The sequence below is a fragment of the Gymnogyps californianus genome, chromosome 11 (genome assembly GCF_018139145.2).
Source record: "Gymnogyps californianus isolate 813 chromosome 11, ASM1813914v2, whole genome shotgun sequence".
Taxonomy (NCBI): domain Eukaryota; kingdom Metazoa; phylum Chordata; class Aves; order Accipitriformes; family Cathartidae; genus Gymnogyps; species Gymnogyps californianus.
In genome coordinates this window covers 19797281-19816476 of record NC_059481.1, presented here as the reverse complement: position 1 = coordinate 19816476, position 19196 = coordinate 19797281, and the positions used below count along the sequence as shown (strand labels likewise).

The 19196-nt window shown below is 41.4% G+C and overlaps 1 protein-coding gene across 2 annotated transcripts in view; it reads left to right on the top strand.

The window, feature by feature from the left end:
* The window catches only part of IGF1R (insulin like growth factor 1 receptor), a 188957-nt gene extending 170471 nt beyond the window's left edge, over nt 1–18486 (top strand). For both annotated transcript variants that reach the window (XM_050903708.1, XM_050903707.1), the window contains exons 16-21: nt 476–705; nt 1000–1110; nt 3198–3357; nt 5540–5669; nt 10211–10345; nt 16596–18486. In XM_050903708.1, the coding sequence (XP_050759665.1) occupies nt 476–705; nt 1000–1110; nt 3198–3357; nt 5540–5669; nt 10211–10345; nt 16596–16962 (1133 nt within the window). In that variant the 3' untranslated portion in view covers nt 16963–18486. The remainder of the gene's footprint in view (nt 1–475; nt 706–999; nt 1111–3197; nt 3358–5539; nt 5670–10210; nt 10346–16595) is intronic.
* The last annotated feature ends 710 nt before the right edge of the window (nt 18487–19196 follow it).

Below are 19196 nucleotides of genomic sequence, written 5' to 3'. Positions count from 1 at the left end.
CATGCAAAGAGCCTACTAGATCAGAGAGTCTGTTTCCCTCTAGTCATAAAATCAATCTGTTAATAGAGAATACAGCAGGCACTAAACTGATACAGATGATCAAGTATGTTTGATGCTGTCTGGAAGAATTAGAAAACCAAGGATCTCAAGAAAGGCTCAAGTATTGATTCGAGCTTCTTCCTACTCGGGTTTTGTGCTTTGAGGTTACTTATTTCTATCTCATTACATCAGTACCATAGTGAGGCCACTTCAAGTCCATCTGCACATTTCTTTAAGATGTATTTGTGTGCCAAGCATCTACCTATCTCTGTATATGGGAAAGACCATGGACTATTTGCATACATCGTGCAACGTCTCAGCATCATGTCTGGTGTTTTTTACAGTAAAACTGTTTGGGCAGTTGTTATCATAAAGCGGTGAGTGATCGCACCACTTGCAGAAGTGGAACATCATGGCCTGTTCTTTCTCTCCTTAGTGTATGTTCCAGATGAGTGGGAGGTGCCCCGTGAGAAGATCACCATGTGTCGGGAGCTTGGGCAAGGCTCCTTTGGAATGGTGTACGAGGGAATAGCCAAGGGAGTGGTGAAGGATGAGCCGGAGACCAGGGTGGCCATCAAGACTGTCAATGAGTCTGCAAGCATGCGTGAGAGGATAGAGTTCTTAAATGAGGCCTCGGTGATGAAGGAGTTCAATTGTCACCATGTGGTAAGTCATGAAAATGTAACAAGGCTGTGATTCATACAGCCGTGGTGCTTATTGGCATGAGGGTGTTCAGGGCACGTCTTCGCTGACTGAAGCGGGAACTTGGGATTTTAGCTTCAACTCTGCGCAGCTTTGTAATATTATTGTGACACAGGAGTCAGAGAGTGGAACCAAATCTACTTTCAGACCTTTCCCGCAGGTTCATGGGTGTTTGGGGCTCATAATCGACATGAATAAATGTTTACTACAGTTCAGTTAGCTGTATTTGTAACTGAATGTTTGTCTTTCTTCTTCCAGGTTCGGCTGCTTGGTGTTGTTTCTCAGGGCCAGCCTACGCTGGTTATCATGGAGCTGATGACACGTGGGGACCTCAAAAGTTACCTGAGATCATTGAGGCCAGACACAGAGGTGAGTCATGAGTTGCTGGATGTTTGTTTATTTCTTCAGTTAGAATCATCTTGAAAGAAACAGCGTCACATTGGAAGCAGCAAGCAATTAGCCTTTCTTGCCCTTCTCCTTAAGGTCTAAGAACAAAACGTAAGCTGCTCTGTGATCTGCAACACCTTTTTTCATGAGGTAGCTATTGCAAATAGCCCAGTGTAGTGCATGGAATAGGTCCCTTCTGGTGTTAAGTCCTATTTTCCAGATTTGAATTAAATCTCTAGTCTAATCTAATTTCTCATCAAGCTGTTAAACAAAAATTGGCTAGTTGAAGCATGCATGTTAGGATAGTTGTTTCGTGTTGTGTATCCTGCCTGTTGCCTCTGTTGAAAAGTAAAAATCTAGTATCTTAGCTAATATGCATACTCTAATATGTAGGCCATCAGTCTTAACAGCTAAAATAGCCACATATGATACAGGATCTGAAGGATAAAGGTGACACATAGGTCACTTGCCACTGAAATCCTAGTAGCCTATGTAGAAAATGGGCTTAGCGGTTTTTGCCCTTGATCTAGAAGTTCTGATGTGAATAACTTAAAGGAACAGAACATGAGCACAGTATGCGCACAAGAGAATAAATATGGTATAAATGGAGGGCGTTGCATGTAGCAAGAGCAGATGGCTTAAGTGATTGGATACAGAAGACAATCATACTGAATACAGCATTCAGAAAATACCAGTAGGACTATAGACTAAGGGCTTGACTAGCATTTATGATTAATAATGTTTCAGGTTATATTAAATAGTTTTGGATGAATTCAATAAACTTCATAAAAAGCGACAGTGACATTATACAGGAATTACCAAAATGATGAGCTCTGTACTTGGCTTTTCTGTCTTGTATGCTGGTGCTCTCCAAAGCAGTCTGTGGTAGGCCTGTGCCTAAATTCCCTGTCTTCCTTGATGTGCAGTGTAAAGAGTTCAGCAAAGTCTTTTGAGGACCTTTATGAGGAGGAAGGCAGGATACTTCAGTAAGGTGTGGATGGAGGGCTTGCCTGATCACTGGCTTTACCAGTAATTTAACCATGCAGCTCCCATACCTATCTCTTCCTCCTGGGGATTCAACTTGCATTGGTCCTTCTGGGCTTTCTTGGTTATATCTTCTTGGCTCCCATAGGGTATGTTTCATTCAGCTCTTGGGAGCCTGGAAGTAGTGAGTATGGCTCATTACCCCAACACAAAGTAGCACAGTTTGAAAGTGATGGTGGGACTGGACATGAACACTTCCCATGGAAGGTGGGTAAGGGACCGTTTAATCTCTGGATGGGAACGTGATAAAGTTCGGTGACTTGATCTGTGTGCTTTAGGATCTTTGTCATTAGTAGAATTCAGTACATGAGGCCGTGGTTTTGGTTACTTTGTCAGTGATGGTTATCCAAGGGGTGTAAAGCTTAGGCAGATTTGTACTGGTAAGGGATGGTGGGACTTAACTGATTGTGTATGAATACCTGAACTCTTTCATCTATGAGAATGGCAGAAGCCATATATCCATAGATGCTAAGGAGTGAATTTGCTTCAGAAGAAGTTGTCCCATAAGCTTTTATCCTATTGACAAATAGAAGTAATTCAAGAGACATCTGGTTATGGAGAACTGGGGAACAGGAAGTGAAATCATTTAACATCTTCTGGTTGTTTGTGAAGATGGTAAAACAGTAGGAATCTCTAAAGTAAGACCTCTGCTTTGTATCTCAGAACTTGTGTGGCAGAAGGGTGGACATTTAAACTCCATAGGTATAACGTAACGTCCTTATACCAAAAACTCATTCTGGCTTGTATTCCCTAAAATAGAATGGCCTGTTATAAAAGAGCTGTTTGGGAGTTCTGTTGGTAACCTAGCTTGATATGGCCAGTTTTGCCACTAAGCAGATGCTATGGTGTACATAATCATGAGTTTCTGTTTAGCCTGGATCGTGTCAGGCTGAATTGTGATAATGTGACGTTTTTTAAAAAAAAAAAAAAGAAAACATTAAAAAATAGTATGTTACAGTTTGATGTATAAATAGTTCCTTTTTTCTTTTCCCCCTTACCTGTTTTATCTTCTTAATTGTGCTCAGAATAATCCTGGCCAGGCACCTCCAACTCTGAAGAAGATGATTCAGATGGCAGGAGAGATTGCTGATGGGATGGCATACCTCAACGCCAACAAATTTGTTCACAGAGACCTTGCTGCGAGAAACTGCATGGTGGCAGAAGACTTCACAGTGAAAATTGGAGGTGTGCTTTCTTGACTTTTACACAAACAAAAACCATCATCCTGAAAAATCAGCATCTTGGGCATTTTAGTTTTTTGAAAGCTGTTTGAAAGACCTTTTAAAACTTAGCTCTAGTTTAAATTTCTGCAGAATGAAAATACGTTCCTTATGAAGGCTTGCTGTGATTTAAGACCTGTTAGCAGTCAACATTGAGTTGAAACTCTTGGAATACCTCTCCTTGCTGTTGTTCCAGTGAGGAAGTAGTATAGCGTGTGGGTTTAAAAAGAGCTAGTGAAGCAGTGATTTGAGGTGCAGATGCTGCAGACATCTGGGTGGATGGCGTAGTTACCACTCGTGTGTCACTCGCTTTTCTGTTAGTGCGCAAAAATAATTCCACCTCCTGTTTATTGATTCAAGAATAAGAATTTTAGGATTATTTTAAAGCATATCTGATTTGGAAGTGGAATGTAAGGCTTGACTTCAGCTGGGTGCTTTCCAGTCTGAACTGGAGTTCCGCTTTCCGGACAACAGAATGGCTTTTCTTCTGCTCTGCTGTTAGAACACCACTTTTTTTTCCCTTCACTATCCCTCCAAAATAGTGTCAGAGGAATTTTTTCAGACTTCTCTCCAGAGAGGGTGATTTTAAGCTTTTGGCTGTTCTTGAGTTGTGCATATTAAAATAACATGTATAGCACCAGCCTTCTGCTGTAGGAAACTAATTCTTTTTCTCTGAGCTTAACTCAGCTATTTTGATAATTTGTGTAAGTAATCCTGTCATTTGGGAGAAAGAAAAAATGATTTCATTTTGAGTCAGTTAATTAGGAAATAAGATCTTCGGGGGATTTTGTGCATTTTCTGCAGGTTTGGGGGAAGTCGGCCTGAATCCTTCTCATTCCAGTTTTCTCACTCCTCCTCCCCCCCCCCCAGCATGTTTTACAATTCTTTGAACTGAAGATGGTGCATTTCTTCCCTTTATCATGGTACATGGTTACCCCGAAAGCATTTTGTGAAATATGCTGCACTGCTCTCATTTATGTACCAGTATTGAAAATCCCTTCATGTAGAAACAGTTTTAGGAGCATCTTAACTGGAACGTGCCAACTCAGACTGTTTGGATCTCAGAGGAAGAGCTTTATGCTACACTATCCTATGCTCGTTGTGTGTCTGTTTCTTAATTGCATTACATTTTTAAAGAATTTTCCATTCAGCCAGGATAAAGTCACCCTGGTGTGTGGGAGTGATGGAATAGCTGCACAGATGGGCTTTTTAGTCATAATCACTGAGGGTACCAGTGTCCCTAGCAGACAAGGAACAAGAAGGATCAGTGGTCGGTCACTCCTCCAAGCCTGGTAATAATGACATCCATAGACTGGTAATAACGACTGCGAGAACTGGAGGAATTCTGTCCTCTTTTCACTCCACTTTTCCCAGAAAAAAGGGGCAGCTACAGGTCTGTATTGATAAAATGGATTTTGCCCTAGGTCTGCTGTGTTAGCAGACAGCATTTAATATTAGTGAGAGATTTGATGCCACCTGATTTATTAACTTTTTGGTTAGTGTCTGAAAACATAGTAACTGGTTTAAATAGGCTAGTCCAAGACTCAGCAGTTTTGTGTGTGTCAAGCTGATTGTACAGAAGAAAAATGCTGGAATAAGTCTGAGTTACAGTCAGGAGATAGTCATTGTTAGCATCTTCTGTAGCATTTGAGATGGAATATTATAGAGGAACTGGAAATTACCTTTGGAGAGAGGGGGAAAAAAACGAGAGAAGCATTTCCCTTAACATGTGAGATTCTTCAATTAAAGACAATAGTATTAAGTACTAAAGGAGCTCTTTACACTCTTTAAAAAGAAAAGAAAATAATTGAATTCAGAGAACAGATTAGTGAATTATATGACCTTCAGAAGACTTAGCTTACTGCAAAGCTCGAGCATAAATCTTGGAACTTTTCATATTAGTATATTTAAATCATTTAGACTTCTCACCCACTGAAGTCAATGGTAAAAATGTCTGTTGGTTTTGTTGGGAGGGAAACTAATCAGCCCTAGGGCAGCAGGTAAAGTGCCTGCGAAGTAAAGTGTTGTGGTAACAGATTGCAGATTCTTTGCACCAAACTGTGATTCTTTGCTGGCTACAGTGGCTTGTAGTAAGGGGAAATGTTCATCATTTTATCATGCAAACTCAAAACATTTATACCTTCTAGATTTTGGCATGACAAGAGATATCTACGAGACAGATTATTATCGTAAAGGAGGGAAAGGCTTGCTGCCTGTCCGCTGGATGTCCCCGGAATCACTGAAAGATGGAGTCTTCACAACGCACTCCGATGTCTGGTAACAAAAAAGGGGCTCTGAAAAACTGTTTTAGCCCTTCTTCTTTCTAGCCTCTTTCCTTGTTTCAGTAGACAGTTAACTAAGTATACTGCTTCTCCTGTCTCTTCAAAGGTAGCTCTCTTCCACTGCTCTCAAAGGTAACTCTCTTCCACTGGTAATGCTTCTGCTGTGAAGCATTCTGCTTTATATTTCGTATTTCCATTGCAAAATTGAGAGCAGAATTAAATGGATTTCCAAAACTGGAGGTGGCAGCATGTTTCCTGCTGTGGGTTGTAAAATCAGTTGTGCAGTGAAAAACATCACCTTCACCTGGAAGAGCAAGTTGTCATTTTTCAAATTGCCCTTCTTCAAGAAAAGCATTAAAAGTTGCCAAGAATATAGAAAGGTTCATAGTGCTGACCTGCTTTTCTATCAAAACCTTCTGTGTAAATAACTCTAGTTTCCCACAGACGGTTTGTGTACACTAGCAGGTTTTTTCTTGGGAGTTCTCCCTTGCGTATATCCTTCTCCATTTGGAGCTTTGTTTGCTTGTTTTATATACCGCAAGATGCAGAAATAGGTTTTTCTTTAAAAGCACATTGCCTAGTTGCTGTATCTGTGAAGTTATTAATAGAGGCATTCAGGAAATTTCAAAATAAACTTCTTAGAAGAAATAATACTCTGGAACAATTCCCCCCAGCCTCCCTCAAACTTTTGCAGATAGGTAGGGAGGACTTGGCAGAAGACGAACGTGTACTGGCAAAACCTCTACTCTGTCTTTTATGGTTTTTCTGCCTTCCTAACAAGATGCTTTTACTGCTGATCTGTTACAGAATTGGCAGCTGATTGCCTGCAAATGTCTAGAAGTCAGTAGGAATGGTATTTTAGTAGTAAACTGCATTTTCTTTAAACAGCTTGAGGATTTTGGAGTCAGTGGACTGTAGTCCACAGCACCAGCTTTGAGTGAAAGGTTCATGCGGAATTATGTAGCAAGTGAAAAAGCAAAGCACCAGAATGTTGCTTAAAATTTTTTGCGTATGGCTAGTAACCTATTTATGAATCCAGTACCCCTCAAACTTGGAAAGAGATGAAAATAACCACTTTGAGTTGAAGGGGAAGCCCTGTATCAGCCATTTATCTAACGGAACAGCGCAGGCATGCTTTTGGCAGTCCCCCTGCAGTAAAAGAATTTTGGGATTTGTAATGGCTTCACAAAGCAGACAGAAATTTGGAATGTATCACTAGAAAATCCCCAGATGTAGAACTGAACGAGCCTGGAGTGAAGAGCTGGCAGACCTGCCGGTTCTTACCACACAACAGTAACACTTAAGTCCAGTCATCATCTCCAGCCGTTGTATCAAAAGTATACTACAGCGGATCAGGTGTTCAGCTTTGGTGACGTACTGCACTTGTTCCGTACACGCTTTCCTTTTAACCTATAACTGTTAAGTGACAGTATTGTTTAAACATAACTCAAATTCCAAACAAAAAAACCCCACAGATGTGACGCCAAATCAAGTGTCAGAAGTAAATTAGTACTTTATTTGTTGCAGGAAGTATGCGAGTTCTCCCTTGAACGTTAACGCGATTTGGCATTCATCGGTCATTCAGTCCAAAGCAGGGTTGAGCAAACAATACCACACTTTATCAGCGGGACAGTCTGAACGAAATATCCTAGCCAGAAGTCACATTAAGGAAAGTAGCTTACTGATTATAAGGTTGGAAGACTGAGGAGGAGTAAAATCTGACAGATTTTTACTTGAAAGCATAGAGGGGAAAAAATTGCTTTATGGAGAGGAGGTCCACAGTTCTCATCAGAATTTCAGACAGTTCCTCCTTGGGATGGTTTGTCATCTTAATTGTTAGAAGTGACTTATTCTGAAATTTGGTTCACATAGGTATACTATCTTGAGGTACAAAAAACCTGGTTCAACATGAGGAATATGCTGTTTGTTTAGAACACGTATACATTTGCATTTGCCACATGTATCCACAGCTACAGATTCAGAAATTTCAAGTGTCTGTTTACTTGGTCTGCTTATGGCTAAAAGGATCATTCCGGTTTACTTCTCAATAACTTTTAAACCAAACACTATACATTGAAGGTCTCTTCATGCCATGAAAAATTACCTGACTCCTTGTATTGGTTCAGATTTTGGAGTTGCTTCATGTAAACCATGTAGTTTGGCTGTTTTGAGGGCCATTTATTTTCATCAAACAGTAAAAAATGTTGAGATTGTTTTTCCTGCCTTTTGGTAGGATATTGTGACATCTGGTTCCATGTTCTTCGAGATGAGTTTTAGGAGCCAAAATGTCAAAAAGACAAAACTGTGCGAGCGGTCAGAGTCCAAGATTTATAAGCTGTAAGGTGAAATGGCAAACTGCAAAAAGAGTGTCTGGAGGTTTTGAAGGGTGGAGCTTTATTTTAGCAATTCATTCTTTTATTGCTTTTCAGACTGAAGAATGAGGTAATTAGACAAGACTGTTTTTGTTGTAGTTAGGGAAGGAGAACATTTTAAAATTAATGTAATACTGTTCAGGGTGAGGGTGTATTTCTATAAATAAGTCTTCAGCATCTTGCATTCTTTCAGAGCTGGTAGTTGCCTTGAAGGAGCAATGTAAGTTTATTTGTTATGATAATATGACTAGTAGGTGCACAAGGCTTGTTCTCATTATTCCTGCAGTGATCAAAGTAGCTTCAAAGGCACCAAAATGTTGAGTTGACCCTCTGTCCCTGCCTCCCCTGAAAGGGGAACAATTGCAAGTCTGTTTGTGGCTTCTGGCTCCAGATGCAAACCATTTTAGATATAGTGGATAACTGAAAGATAAAACCACTCTACCATAACCAGCTAACAATACTGGACTCCTGTTTTCACAACAATACCCTATTGAAACTACGCTTTTTTTCTCTAAGCTTGACTCAGCATTTCAGCCACAGAAGACAAGACAGCATGTAGATTTTCTTCCTTTGCACAGCAGCTCTAAAAGTAGATGACTATTCAGTGCAGGGCAGACAATTTGAGCCATGTCTGCTCAATAAACTAATTTTAAATGGAGGTATTTTTAGAAAGTGTCAATACTTGCGTCCAAACTACCCAATTACATAACTATGCTTCTCTTTCTTCCCCAGTAATCAATTCCTATTATTAGACAAGCTTCTTTTTTCACTTCTGCTGTCCTTTGTAGTTAGTTGGAAGGAGCTAGAAGCTCTGTTTCAAGAACATAGTTACATACATGTTGCAAAAGGGGAAACTGAGTTTCTCCTGGGGGCTGAAATGTTCTGCTGCTGAAGCAGCAAATTAGGGTCTTGGTGCAAGAAGCTGGAGAACATTCACATTTCTTCCATGTCTTTTTCAAAAATCAGTTTTGTTGCTTGCTGCTGTATGTTGAATGCCTTGATCCTTACTTTGCACCTTTGACTTAGAATGTGGAAGAAACCAAAGCAGAGGGATAAATGGAAAGTATTACCCAAGAAGTGTTTTTGTGCCTGGGGAATAGAGGTTGGTTTGTTTGCTTGCTTTTAGTGGTAAGGCAGATGAGATGCACAGGTGTGGTGGTGTGCATTTGCTGTCTAGCTCTCAGCTTGCTAGAGCGGTAAGAGAAAAATGCAGCTTTTAAATCGGATTTGTGTGACTCAAGTATCTCTGATGAAAAGCAGCTTGCACTGGAATGAGAGCTTACAGTTCTGCGTTACTGCCTTCTTAACTGCTATCAGGAGTACCTGAGATATGTTACATGAAGATTTTGAGTTTAGTTTTTTAAATGTACGGATTTTTTCTTGCTATCTCTGTGGCTTGTGGGGCGGCTTGTCAAGCTCACTTTAAATAACCAGTCTCTGCAACTTCTCCACCTGCTTAGAAGGTTCAATTCCCTGCACCCAGCCCCACACGGATCTTTTTGCAGACTTGAATGATCCTTCTCTCGGGCATCTATCCAGCCTGAGGTCCTCTGTGCAGGAAGTGTAGAGATAGGAACAGAATTTCTTAATTTTTTTTTCCCTTACCTGCATCTCTCCTTTTCCCCTCTCCACTGTTCTCCCCACCTCACAGTGCACCTAAAGTCTGAACTCAAAGCCATAGGAAAGGGAGATAAGACGTGAGCTGATTCTCCAGGCAAGCTCACAGCTTAAATGTCTGAGTTAGGAGGCTTCTGGTCAATGCAGTGAGCTTGTGGTGGCTTTTTTACTGATTGAGCTGTACAGAACCAGTGTAACCAAGTAATGTTGGACCACTGAATGATCATAATCATGACCAGCTCTGAGCTGTAGATTATAGTGTGAAAAATGGAGATGTAATATTACCAGTCTTTTCTTACAGAGGCCATTCTGAAGAGTCATTCAGAACTGGGAGCCTGTTTCTCACCATTGACTAGAGGTGTTTGAAGTCGACAGTCTCTTATGCTGGGTGATGTGGCTATCACTGTAGCTGCGTACTTTTTGAGCAATTGGAATTTTTTGGATTAAAAAAAAAAAAAAACATGGATACCTACCTGCTCAGCATCATCTAAGAAAAATATCCTTGTAAAGATTGTTTGGCTTTCTAAAGTTCTGATTTGTTTTCCAGGTCTTTCGGTGTTGTACTTTGGGAGATTGCAACGTTAGCGGAGCAGCCATACCAAGGCATGACCAATGAACAAGTGCTCCGCTTTGTGATGGAAGGAGGTCTGCTGGAAAAACCAGACAATTGTCCTGATATGCTGTAAGTGTCAACAGTTAACACTGTTCTCAGTGCACAGTTTATTCTTCCTGATCCCTTCAGTGTCCACTTCTGCCCTATCTACCACAGGGGGTGTTATTAAAGAGTGATAGTAATGTGAGGTGCTGCTTGAACAGTCTCTGTCAATCTAGTATTTTATAGTAGTTAGACATACCAGAAAACAACCCTCTTTGTGGCCAGAATCTCATTTTGGGCTGTCTCCTCTAATAAGGAAATAAACCCCAATCTTTGTGTTCCCGAAAAAATTTAGGTTTAATAAAAGCTCGTAAGTGACATTTGCTACAGCAGAAGACTTGGTGCCTAAATCTTATCTTTTCTGCTTAAACTGATTCTGTTGAGTATAAAGACAAAAAAGAGCTTAGGACGAGCTGAAATGTATTGTGCGTAAACTCCGTGGAATTCAACTTTTTAGTTCGGCATACAGATAAATGAATGTATCGTTCCTTTGTCTGAGGCAGCATTGGATCTGCTATTTCAGTCACAGTGCTCATCACATTGAAATAAACAAATCTCCTCTGCTAATGGTTTCCTTTCTGTAAGCACAGAAAGAAGTACGCAGAAAAACCTTTGCCTACCCCTAGAATCAATATAAAGCCTTGCAGCAGAGGAGGGTGTGCAATGCAGCAGGCTTCAGTTTTTAGCTTTACATTGTTGAAATACTTCTGCTGGCTTTTGCGTACACCAGTTTCAGTTGTTCAGACTTTATTACTTTGATATACTTCCCAAACTGGCTTTTGGGAAGGAAATACTGTGTCTTGCAGTTATTGAAATTTGTTGGAGGCCCACAGAAGGGATACAATCACTTAAGGGCCTCAGCTGCTTGGGATTCTTAGGAAAAGAGCTTTTTTGGCTGGAGCGCTGGCTTTGGTTTCAGATGACAGGCAGTGTTGTTTTGTTGTTTGAGGGGGGTGGGTGGTATATGCAGGGGGAGGTGTAGTTGCCATGTGATTCCTCAATTTCACATTCTTTCCCTTCCACGATGCTGTGGAGAATTTCTGGCGGTCAGATTAACTGGAGATTGTTTAACACGGTCAGAGCTGTGTAATGGAGGGGGGGAGTAGGCAGAAATGGGGGAAGAACAGGGTGTGTGAAGGGGTGAGCTCCCTGAGGCCATAGGAAAAAAATACCTTTACAGTGAGAACGAACTCAGGAAGAGATTCAGCATTAGAAATTCCCCATTAACCTGGGGCATGTGTGGTATGAACAGGAGGACGGGAGGGGAGTCACAGCAAGAAGCTCTCTTTACTGCAGCCCACCCAGCCCGTTCTCCTTCCTCCTCCTCCTCAGAGGTACTCCTCTGCTTGCTCCGTGTTGCTACTGGATGAATCCACTTTCAGGGTAACTGGCTTGCGAGCTGGGAGAATTTGGTTAACGTCTGGCAGAGCAAATCTTTGCACCAGGGTATAACAGCAGAGGCCTTTTTTTGTCCTGATTTTAAAGAAGCTGCTGTTCACGCATTAGTTATGGCCACCAAGACTTCAGCCTGACGTTGCAGAGGTGCAGAATAAAAAAATCTTCCTTTGAATTTAGCCACTTCCCTCCATCAGAACAAGGAACAGAGCTGAACTCAGAACTAAGGCATGTCCAGTTTAGTGGTGTCATTTTTTTTTTGTGATACAGTTGTGTATAAAACATCCTGACTCTGTCCAAAATGTAAAAAAAAAAAAACAAAACAATTGAATGTGTTGATCTTAGCAGCTTATTGTGACTTGCTTTAGCTCCCTTTCAGCTTGTTTTGCCTTTGTATTAGGACAGACACCCAAGTCTGCTGAAATTCAAATAGGCTGTTGTAGGAATAACAGTAGGGAGCTCCAGGAATAATCTTCACCTTTGTTCCATGCACATGCATTTGGCATTCAAAGAACCTATTTTGCGTTACCATGGTGCTTTTTTCTTTGCATGTTTTTCGCTTCTTTCCCTGTATTCCATCCTGTTTGCCCAAGATGCTGTAAAGATGCTGTGCAATGCGCAGTAACCTGACAACTGCTGCCAGTCTTGAACCTCATGTGTGGTGCCGCTGGCAGGCAGAGAGACCTGGTCTGTAGGCAGGGTTCCTCTCCCCTCTCTAGCTGTTTGATAACCTGCTTCTCAGCACGGGAAGTAACAAGAAAATTTCTGAATGGACAGAAAGGTGCTTGTCACAGAGTTGCAAAGAGCCCTGAAATTGCATATGGATCTTGCCATGCATCCCTAGCATGTTTCAGGCAACTGCTTTCTCAAGTGCTTTATGAAACCCTTTGTAAAATAGGGGATCCTCTTTTTTGTGGAGGTTGCTAAAAGATTCCGTTTAAAGACAGATTTCTTGGCATGTCTGTGCCAGTAGAAGGTATTTTTTAGACAGCACAAATTCTTGCTGGTGGAGACTGACTGGTCTGTGATGCTTTAATATTAATTCACAATATTAACTAAAGATGTCCAGAAAGCAAAGTCCACCTGCTGCAGGGAAGTCAGTATACTTCTTGTGCTTGGTACTGCGTGAAAGCAAGCAAGTAGGGGAGCCAGAAAGTGCACTTCTATGTATTTCATGTGGTAGGCTACAAATGCAGAGACATTTTTTTTCTTTAAATTAGTTTGACTTGGAAACAACTAAAATTATGGGCAGAACACAGATTTACCTTTCTGTAGAGAGGGAGGAGTGTACTGACATATAAAAACGTCCAGAACAGGTGGAGGAGGTAGACTGCTGTGGGGAAGCGTAGATGAGAATAGAGAGAAGAATCTTGGTGCAACTGTCACCGAATCTACTATTTTTAACCTTGCAGATTATGTGAGTGTTGACACAGCCGTGCATGCTCCAGCCACAGTGCAGTAGTTTTCGTAAGGGCCTCTTGTTGCCCCCCCTGCATGAATGCTACATGGTGCAAGCAGTCTTGGACGTTCCATCTCTCCTAAGACTGCAATCCTAGTAATGCTTGTTAGTGGCTGTGCTTTGCTAACCCCTGGTAGCAGCGGGTCAGTGGCTTTTAGATGCATCAGAGACCAAGGACACGTGAATAACTGGAGAGGTTCTGTTCTGCGGCTTGGTTGTATCGGATGCTCCTGCACAGGGGGATTTTACGGCGCGGTTGTCTTGTGGTTCAGAGAGGTGGTAAATCCCTGTGAAAGGGCTAAGCACAAAGGGGATGGTATTTCTAGAGGCTTTTTACTCTTACACAGAGTGAAACAAGACTCGGTTCTGTTTATGCTACACCCTCTTGGCATAGTTTGCATGGTTTTACAGACAGAACTATGCAGTAAGACAGATGGTTCAATAAGACGGTGCCAGGAGAAGCTTTGCTGTTTTTCTCCTCTTCCTGTGTAATAAGTTATGTTTTTATGTACTACCATTGTTATGGCAGCGTTCATCAGGTGATGGCTGCGTGGCAAGAAGGTTTGTTACAGCTGAAGCTCTCGGATAGTGTGTTCCCGTGGGGCTTTTAAAAGTTGTGGAGGCTGGAATTCCACTCTGTTTTTGAAGCAAAATTGCTTCCCCTGTATGTATTGTAGATGACTAGACTATTTACGCATTGCTGATTTTCCCTTTGTTCCTGGCGAGCACTGGGTTAGAAACCAGGGTCTGCTACGCAGAGGTAATGTCAGCATGTAGCAACAGCAGAATAGGAGAGGTCCTTTCACTCTTCCCCACCAAATCAAGTCTGATGCAAAGCACAAACTCATGCTCAGATGGAATGCAGCTTCTATAGTAACTTTCCATTTTCTTTTTTTGTACTGTCTCAGTGCAAAAAGTAACTCCGTTTCTGCTCAGTTCTTTGAGCAAAAGATGCATGAGAGAGATGCTGGCTATTCCTCTGTCTCATGATGATGCCTCCAACTTCCTTGAGCTTACTTGCCACCAGTCAGGAACACACTTTATAAAACTGCTCAGGTTGTATTAACAGCCTGTAAATTCTTCCATTGTCTACTGGAAAGGGGTTTTTTTGTTTAAGATAATGTAAACAAGGTCTTTGAACTCACAGAGTTAAAAAGAAAAAAAAAATCCTTTTATGGGAACTCTGTAGGGTTTTTAAATCTGGAATAGCTTAAAAGAAACATCACATGTCCTTGTTGGTGCTGATGTCATATGCATTACTCCACTGCTTGTGGTATCTCCTTAGCATTGCCCTTAGGCCTCAGGGCGAAGCGCCAGCAAATATCCAGTGTTCTTGGCTCCAGCTAACGCTTCTATTCAGGGACGCAGCAGTCAGCTGGAAAGGAAACAGCAATGAAGTAACAGAAATGGATTTTATATATTTATGTCTCAAGCTTTCCTCCTCGTTTGTGGGTGAGGGTATAGTGCAGTTTTATAGTTTGGCTTCACTTTCGCTATGAAAGACTTTTTAAAGACTCAAAAACAAGGAAGAGTTTAACGGTGTTTATATGTCTACGTGCCTGTTACAATACAGTATTGAGTACCCGGGGAGTTCTCCCAGCACAGACTGGTTTTGCCAGCTTCTTTTTGGATGTCACAAGGCCGTGCTCAGGTGGCTGTCTTTTGTTCATGCAGGGTTTTGCCAGCTGAGCTCTAACAGGAGTATTTGTGACTTGAAACGCACTTCAATTAAGATTGCTTTTGTTTTGGTTGAAGCGCTCTCAGCAGCGTTTGCATCCCAAACACAGCAGCTTTCTGTCTCTTTGCTGGTTCACGTCAGCTGAGAACATAGTGCACCCTATGAGCAAATGCGACAGTATTTCCCAAGGAGCGAGTTTCTGGGGGAGGGGATTGCTTTGCTTTGGTTTTGTTTCAGGCCGGGGTTCCCAGACTCTCCAGACCCTGCTGTGAGCAGCGATGCACAGCGACAGGCTTCAGAGTCCAGGGTTTTCCAGCTCTGTGACAGTCTTGTTGAAAGGTTTGTTCTAGAGCAGGGACTCTGGAGAAACTAAGACATTACTCTGTGATGGACTTAGGTGCTATTCAAAAAAGGAGTGAATTTTTGTTTGGTTTTGTCTCTTTTTTTTTTTAATTTAAAAAAAAAAAAATTCCACACACTGCTGCAGAGACCTAGTAAACTGCTGCGGGGGCATAAGGCAGTGAGAGCTCATTAAAGCATAAAATAGAATTGCTTGCTTACTTTCTGAAAATCTGTGGAAGTTAGGAAAACCGTATTGTTGTTTTATAGAATCAAAACTAAAAGTTTAGGTGACCTGGCTAACCTTACACGGGAAGGCTGGCAGAGGTGGGGAAACGAACCCAGGTAAGTCAGAGATGTCAAGGATTGTCCAGTACATTATCTTAACTGAAAGATTTTTTTTTTTTTTTAATCCATTCTTATTCTAGCACAGAAAGTAGTAGTTTTGGCCAGTGGTGACTTCCTACACACAGTGTGTTTCTCTGAGTACTGTGTACGCAGAGGATTGGCTCGAAGAATTAATGTTAATCTTCCTTTTCTTATTTAAATTTGTCCTATTACTTGTGCTGTGTTAACAGAAGACATCCCTCTTCCACCTTCACAGCCAGTGAAATCCTTTCTTGTGTTGTGTTTAAAGCTCAGGGCGATCTCTCAGGAATATCCAATTTTGCTGTGTCATAAAAATGCTGTTTTCATTATGTATGTATTACTGTTTCATTTTGTGGTTTTGTTTTGCCAGCATGGGACGTTGTACAGATCTAATATGGATGTGCTTAAACAGATGATCTCACACTCAGTAAAATATTAATGCATCCCTGGCCGTAAATGAAAACAACATAATTTTAAAATAAAAGATTAGAGAATGTCTTTGAGATTGGCAAATGTCTTTTGGGGATTACAATTCATTTTAATGTAATTTTCTTCTTTCAGGGGGGAAAAAGCGGTACTTTACTTTGTGTGTATTTTCTATTTTAATTTTTTCCAAGGCAATATTGATAGGGTAGGGATTGGTTGTTTGAAAAAGATACTCCAAGAGGCACTATCATGTAGCTCTATGACTGAGTAAGCACAGGACATTTTGGAGGAAAAAGAGAGAAATACCAAGTCAGAATAAAAATATGAAATGCTTCTGGATGTCGGGTATCCACGAGACTGTTTTATGGGCAGGTGTGTGGAAGGGAGTGGAGAAGCTAGAGATAGGAGCTATAGAAGTGAATCGGTGATTAGAAAGAAGGTCGAAATGTGACACGGGGATCTTGGCCTGTACAAATTCAGTCACTTCGTCTTCCATCAGAATTGAATGATTTTCTAAAACACCTGGTGCGATTCAGTCACAGTTGGTTGGGCTCCGGCCGGGGCTCGTGAAACACCTTAGTAAATGGTTTTGCTGTGTGTTTCCTGTCCAGGTTTGAGTTGATGCGCATGTGCTGGCAGTACAATCCGAAAATGAGGCCCTCCTTCCTGGAAATAATTGGTAGCATTAAAGACGAGCTGGATCCAGCATTCAAAGAGGTCTCCTTCTTCTACAGTGAAGAGAACAAGCCTCCGGATACAGAGGAGCTTGACCTGGAGACTGAAAACATGGAGAGCATTCCTTTAGATCCCTCCTCCACCCTCCAACCCACTGACAAGCACTCAGGACACAAAGCCGAGAACGGCCCAGGCGTGGTGGTCCTTCGGGCCAGCTTCGAGGAGAGACAGCCGTACGCACACATGAACGGGGGACGCAAGAATGAGAGGGCCTTACCGTTGCCCCAGTCTTCGGCCTGCTGATCCTTAGAACCAGAATCTCACAGAAATAAAACACAGAAAAACACATGCATTGGGGGAAGAAAGAAAGAAAATTACAATATATTCAAAAGCCTACTGTACCTCAGTGGATCTTCAGAACTGCCATAGCTGCACTTGGGAGAACCCTTTTTTCAGTAAACAAGTTATCGTATTTTTCTTTTTTCAATATGCAAGCAGATGTTTGTTTCAGTAAAGGACTCCATTCATGGGGCACACAGTTGGCCTTTTAAAACTCTAATGTTAACACTTAATAGCAACAGAAAACTTGAGATCTGATGTCTCTCCCTCTTCTCTCCTCTCTTCTCTCTCTCTCTCTCTCTTTCTCTCTCTGTCTCTCTCTTTGCTTCATAATGGGAAACATATCTGCGTGCAAGTTCAACCGTACAGCACTTTTATCAGATCAAAGATATCGCAGGCCAGGTGGCTCCCCGGTACCCTTGCAAGCACCTGCCTAACACTGTAGGTCTTTATAAAAAAACAAACAAACAAAAAAAAACCAAACAAAAAAAAAACCCACAAAAAAACCCTAAAAAAGACTGGATTTTTAATGTTGCTCTTTAATCTTTTTAGGAACACGTAAAAGAATAAAAAAGGGCCATCATTCGTCCAAGGTTGTTACCATTTTCAACGCTGCCAAATTTTGCCAAAAAACTGAACTCTTTGTTTTTTGTTTTTGTTTTTTTGTAGGCATGGAAGGAGCACAGTAATCAACTGCTCTGTTCAAAAGAGATCCTGACCAATACATTCTATTCAATCATACACTGGTATTTAAAAAAAAAAAATTAAAAAAAAAATTCAAATTGTCTAGATCTTGTTTCAAAACTGGACAAAATGTGATTTATTTTTTTTTTCTTGTGATGGAGAAGATAAAAGGGATGGGGTAAAGAAACAGCCCGCCCTCCACCCCTGTCCCCATCCCAATGAATTCTGGACAAAACTGGCAGTGGTGAGCTAAATAAACACGTGCATTTTGTACAAAAAAAAAAGTCAACCGCATGCCAAAAATGAAACATGAAAAACATGAAAATAACCGGCAGAGATCTCCATCGTTGCAGCCTGCCTTCCTTCACAGGCTTGCAAGGAAAAAAACACCTAGAAACATAAATTGGAGAAGACAAAAAAAAGCAGTAACCGGATTCAAGTATATGATGCTTTGTTGACCTTTTCTCTTTATTATTAAGACTTCTCGAAGGGTCTTGCAGTTCTATGTTAGACCATGGATCATTTGCATACACATTGTCTTTTGTGTCACTTTTATAACTTTTTTACGGTTCAGATACTCATCTATATGTCTGTACAGAAAAAAGCTGCTATTTTTTTTGTTCTTTATCTTTGTGGATTTAATCTATGAAAACCTTCAGGTCTGCCCTCCTTCCCTTCCCTCCCACTTCAACAAATTTTCTTATGCTTTGTACTATAGTGTGTAACTTTTACTTCCTCCTTCCCAGTAACTGATACCTTTCATATGATTTGCCATGAACTGTTTAATGCCTTTTTATAAATACATTTCCTCTTTTTTTTTTTTTTTTTTTTTCTTTCCCCCCCCCTCCTTTTCCTCCATTAGTTGTTTTACAACATCTTGGCTGTGTGGGCTACAGGGCTTTTGAGGGGGACATGGAGAAAGAAGGGACACCCTGCACGGAAACACTCTGGCAGTGCTGTGGTGTGGTGTTCTTAAACCCTGGTTTTCCTTCCTTCCCACTAACCTCTGCCCAGACAGCATGCGAGTCTCTTACAGTGCAAGGCATGATACAAACTCAGGTCAGAAAAAAAGGTTAAATATTTAGTACATTCTTGTTCAGTGTTTATATTCATTGTTGTACAAGGGTCCTACCCCTTCTTCCCTCCCCGCTTGTTTTGGTTGTGGCACACATCCACCCACCCATCCCCACACACACTCCCCACACAGACACACACACACATATATGTTTTGGGGTTTTTTTTATTTGTTGGGTACAACAGCAGACACCAGGCTTTTGGGTCACTGATTTTTAAAAAGACTATTTTAACCCTTCCACCCCGTGAACAAGAGCTATACCAGTTGCAGCTGGTGATGCCAGGCATTCTTAGGGTGGCCACTGAACGCCTGGCTCCAGCAATCCCCAGCTCTTCGCCTTCCTAATGAGGAAGCCCTCAGGGAGGGCACCCTGGGCTGCACTTCGCAACCCTGGTAAAAAAAAAAACCGAACCAACAGCAAACCCAAACTGAGACAAAC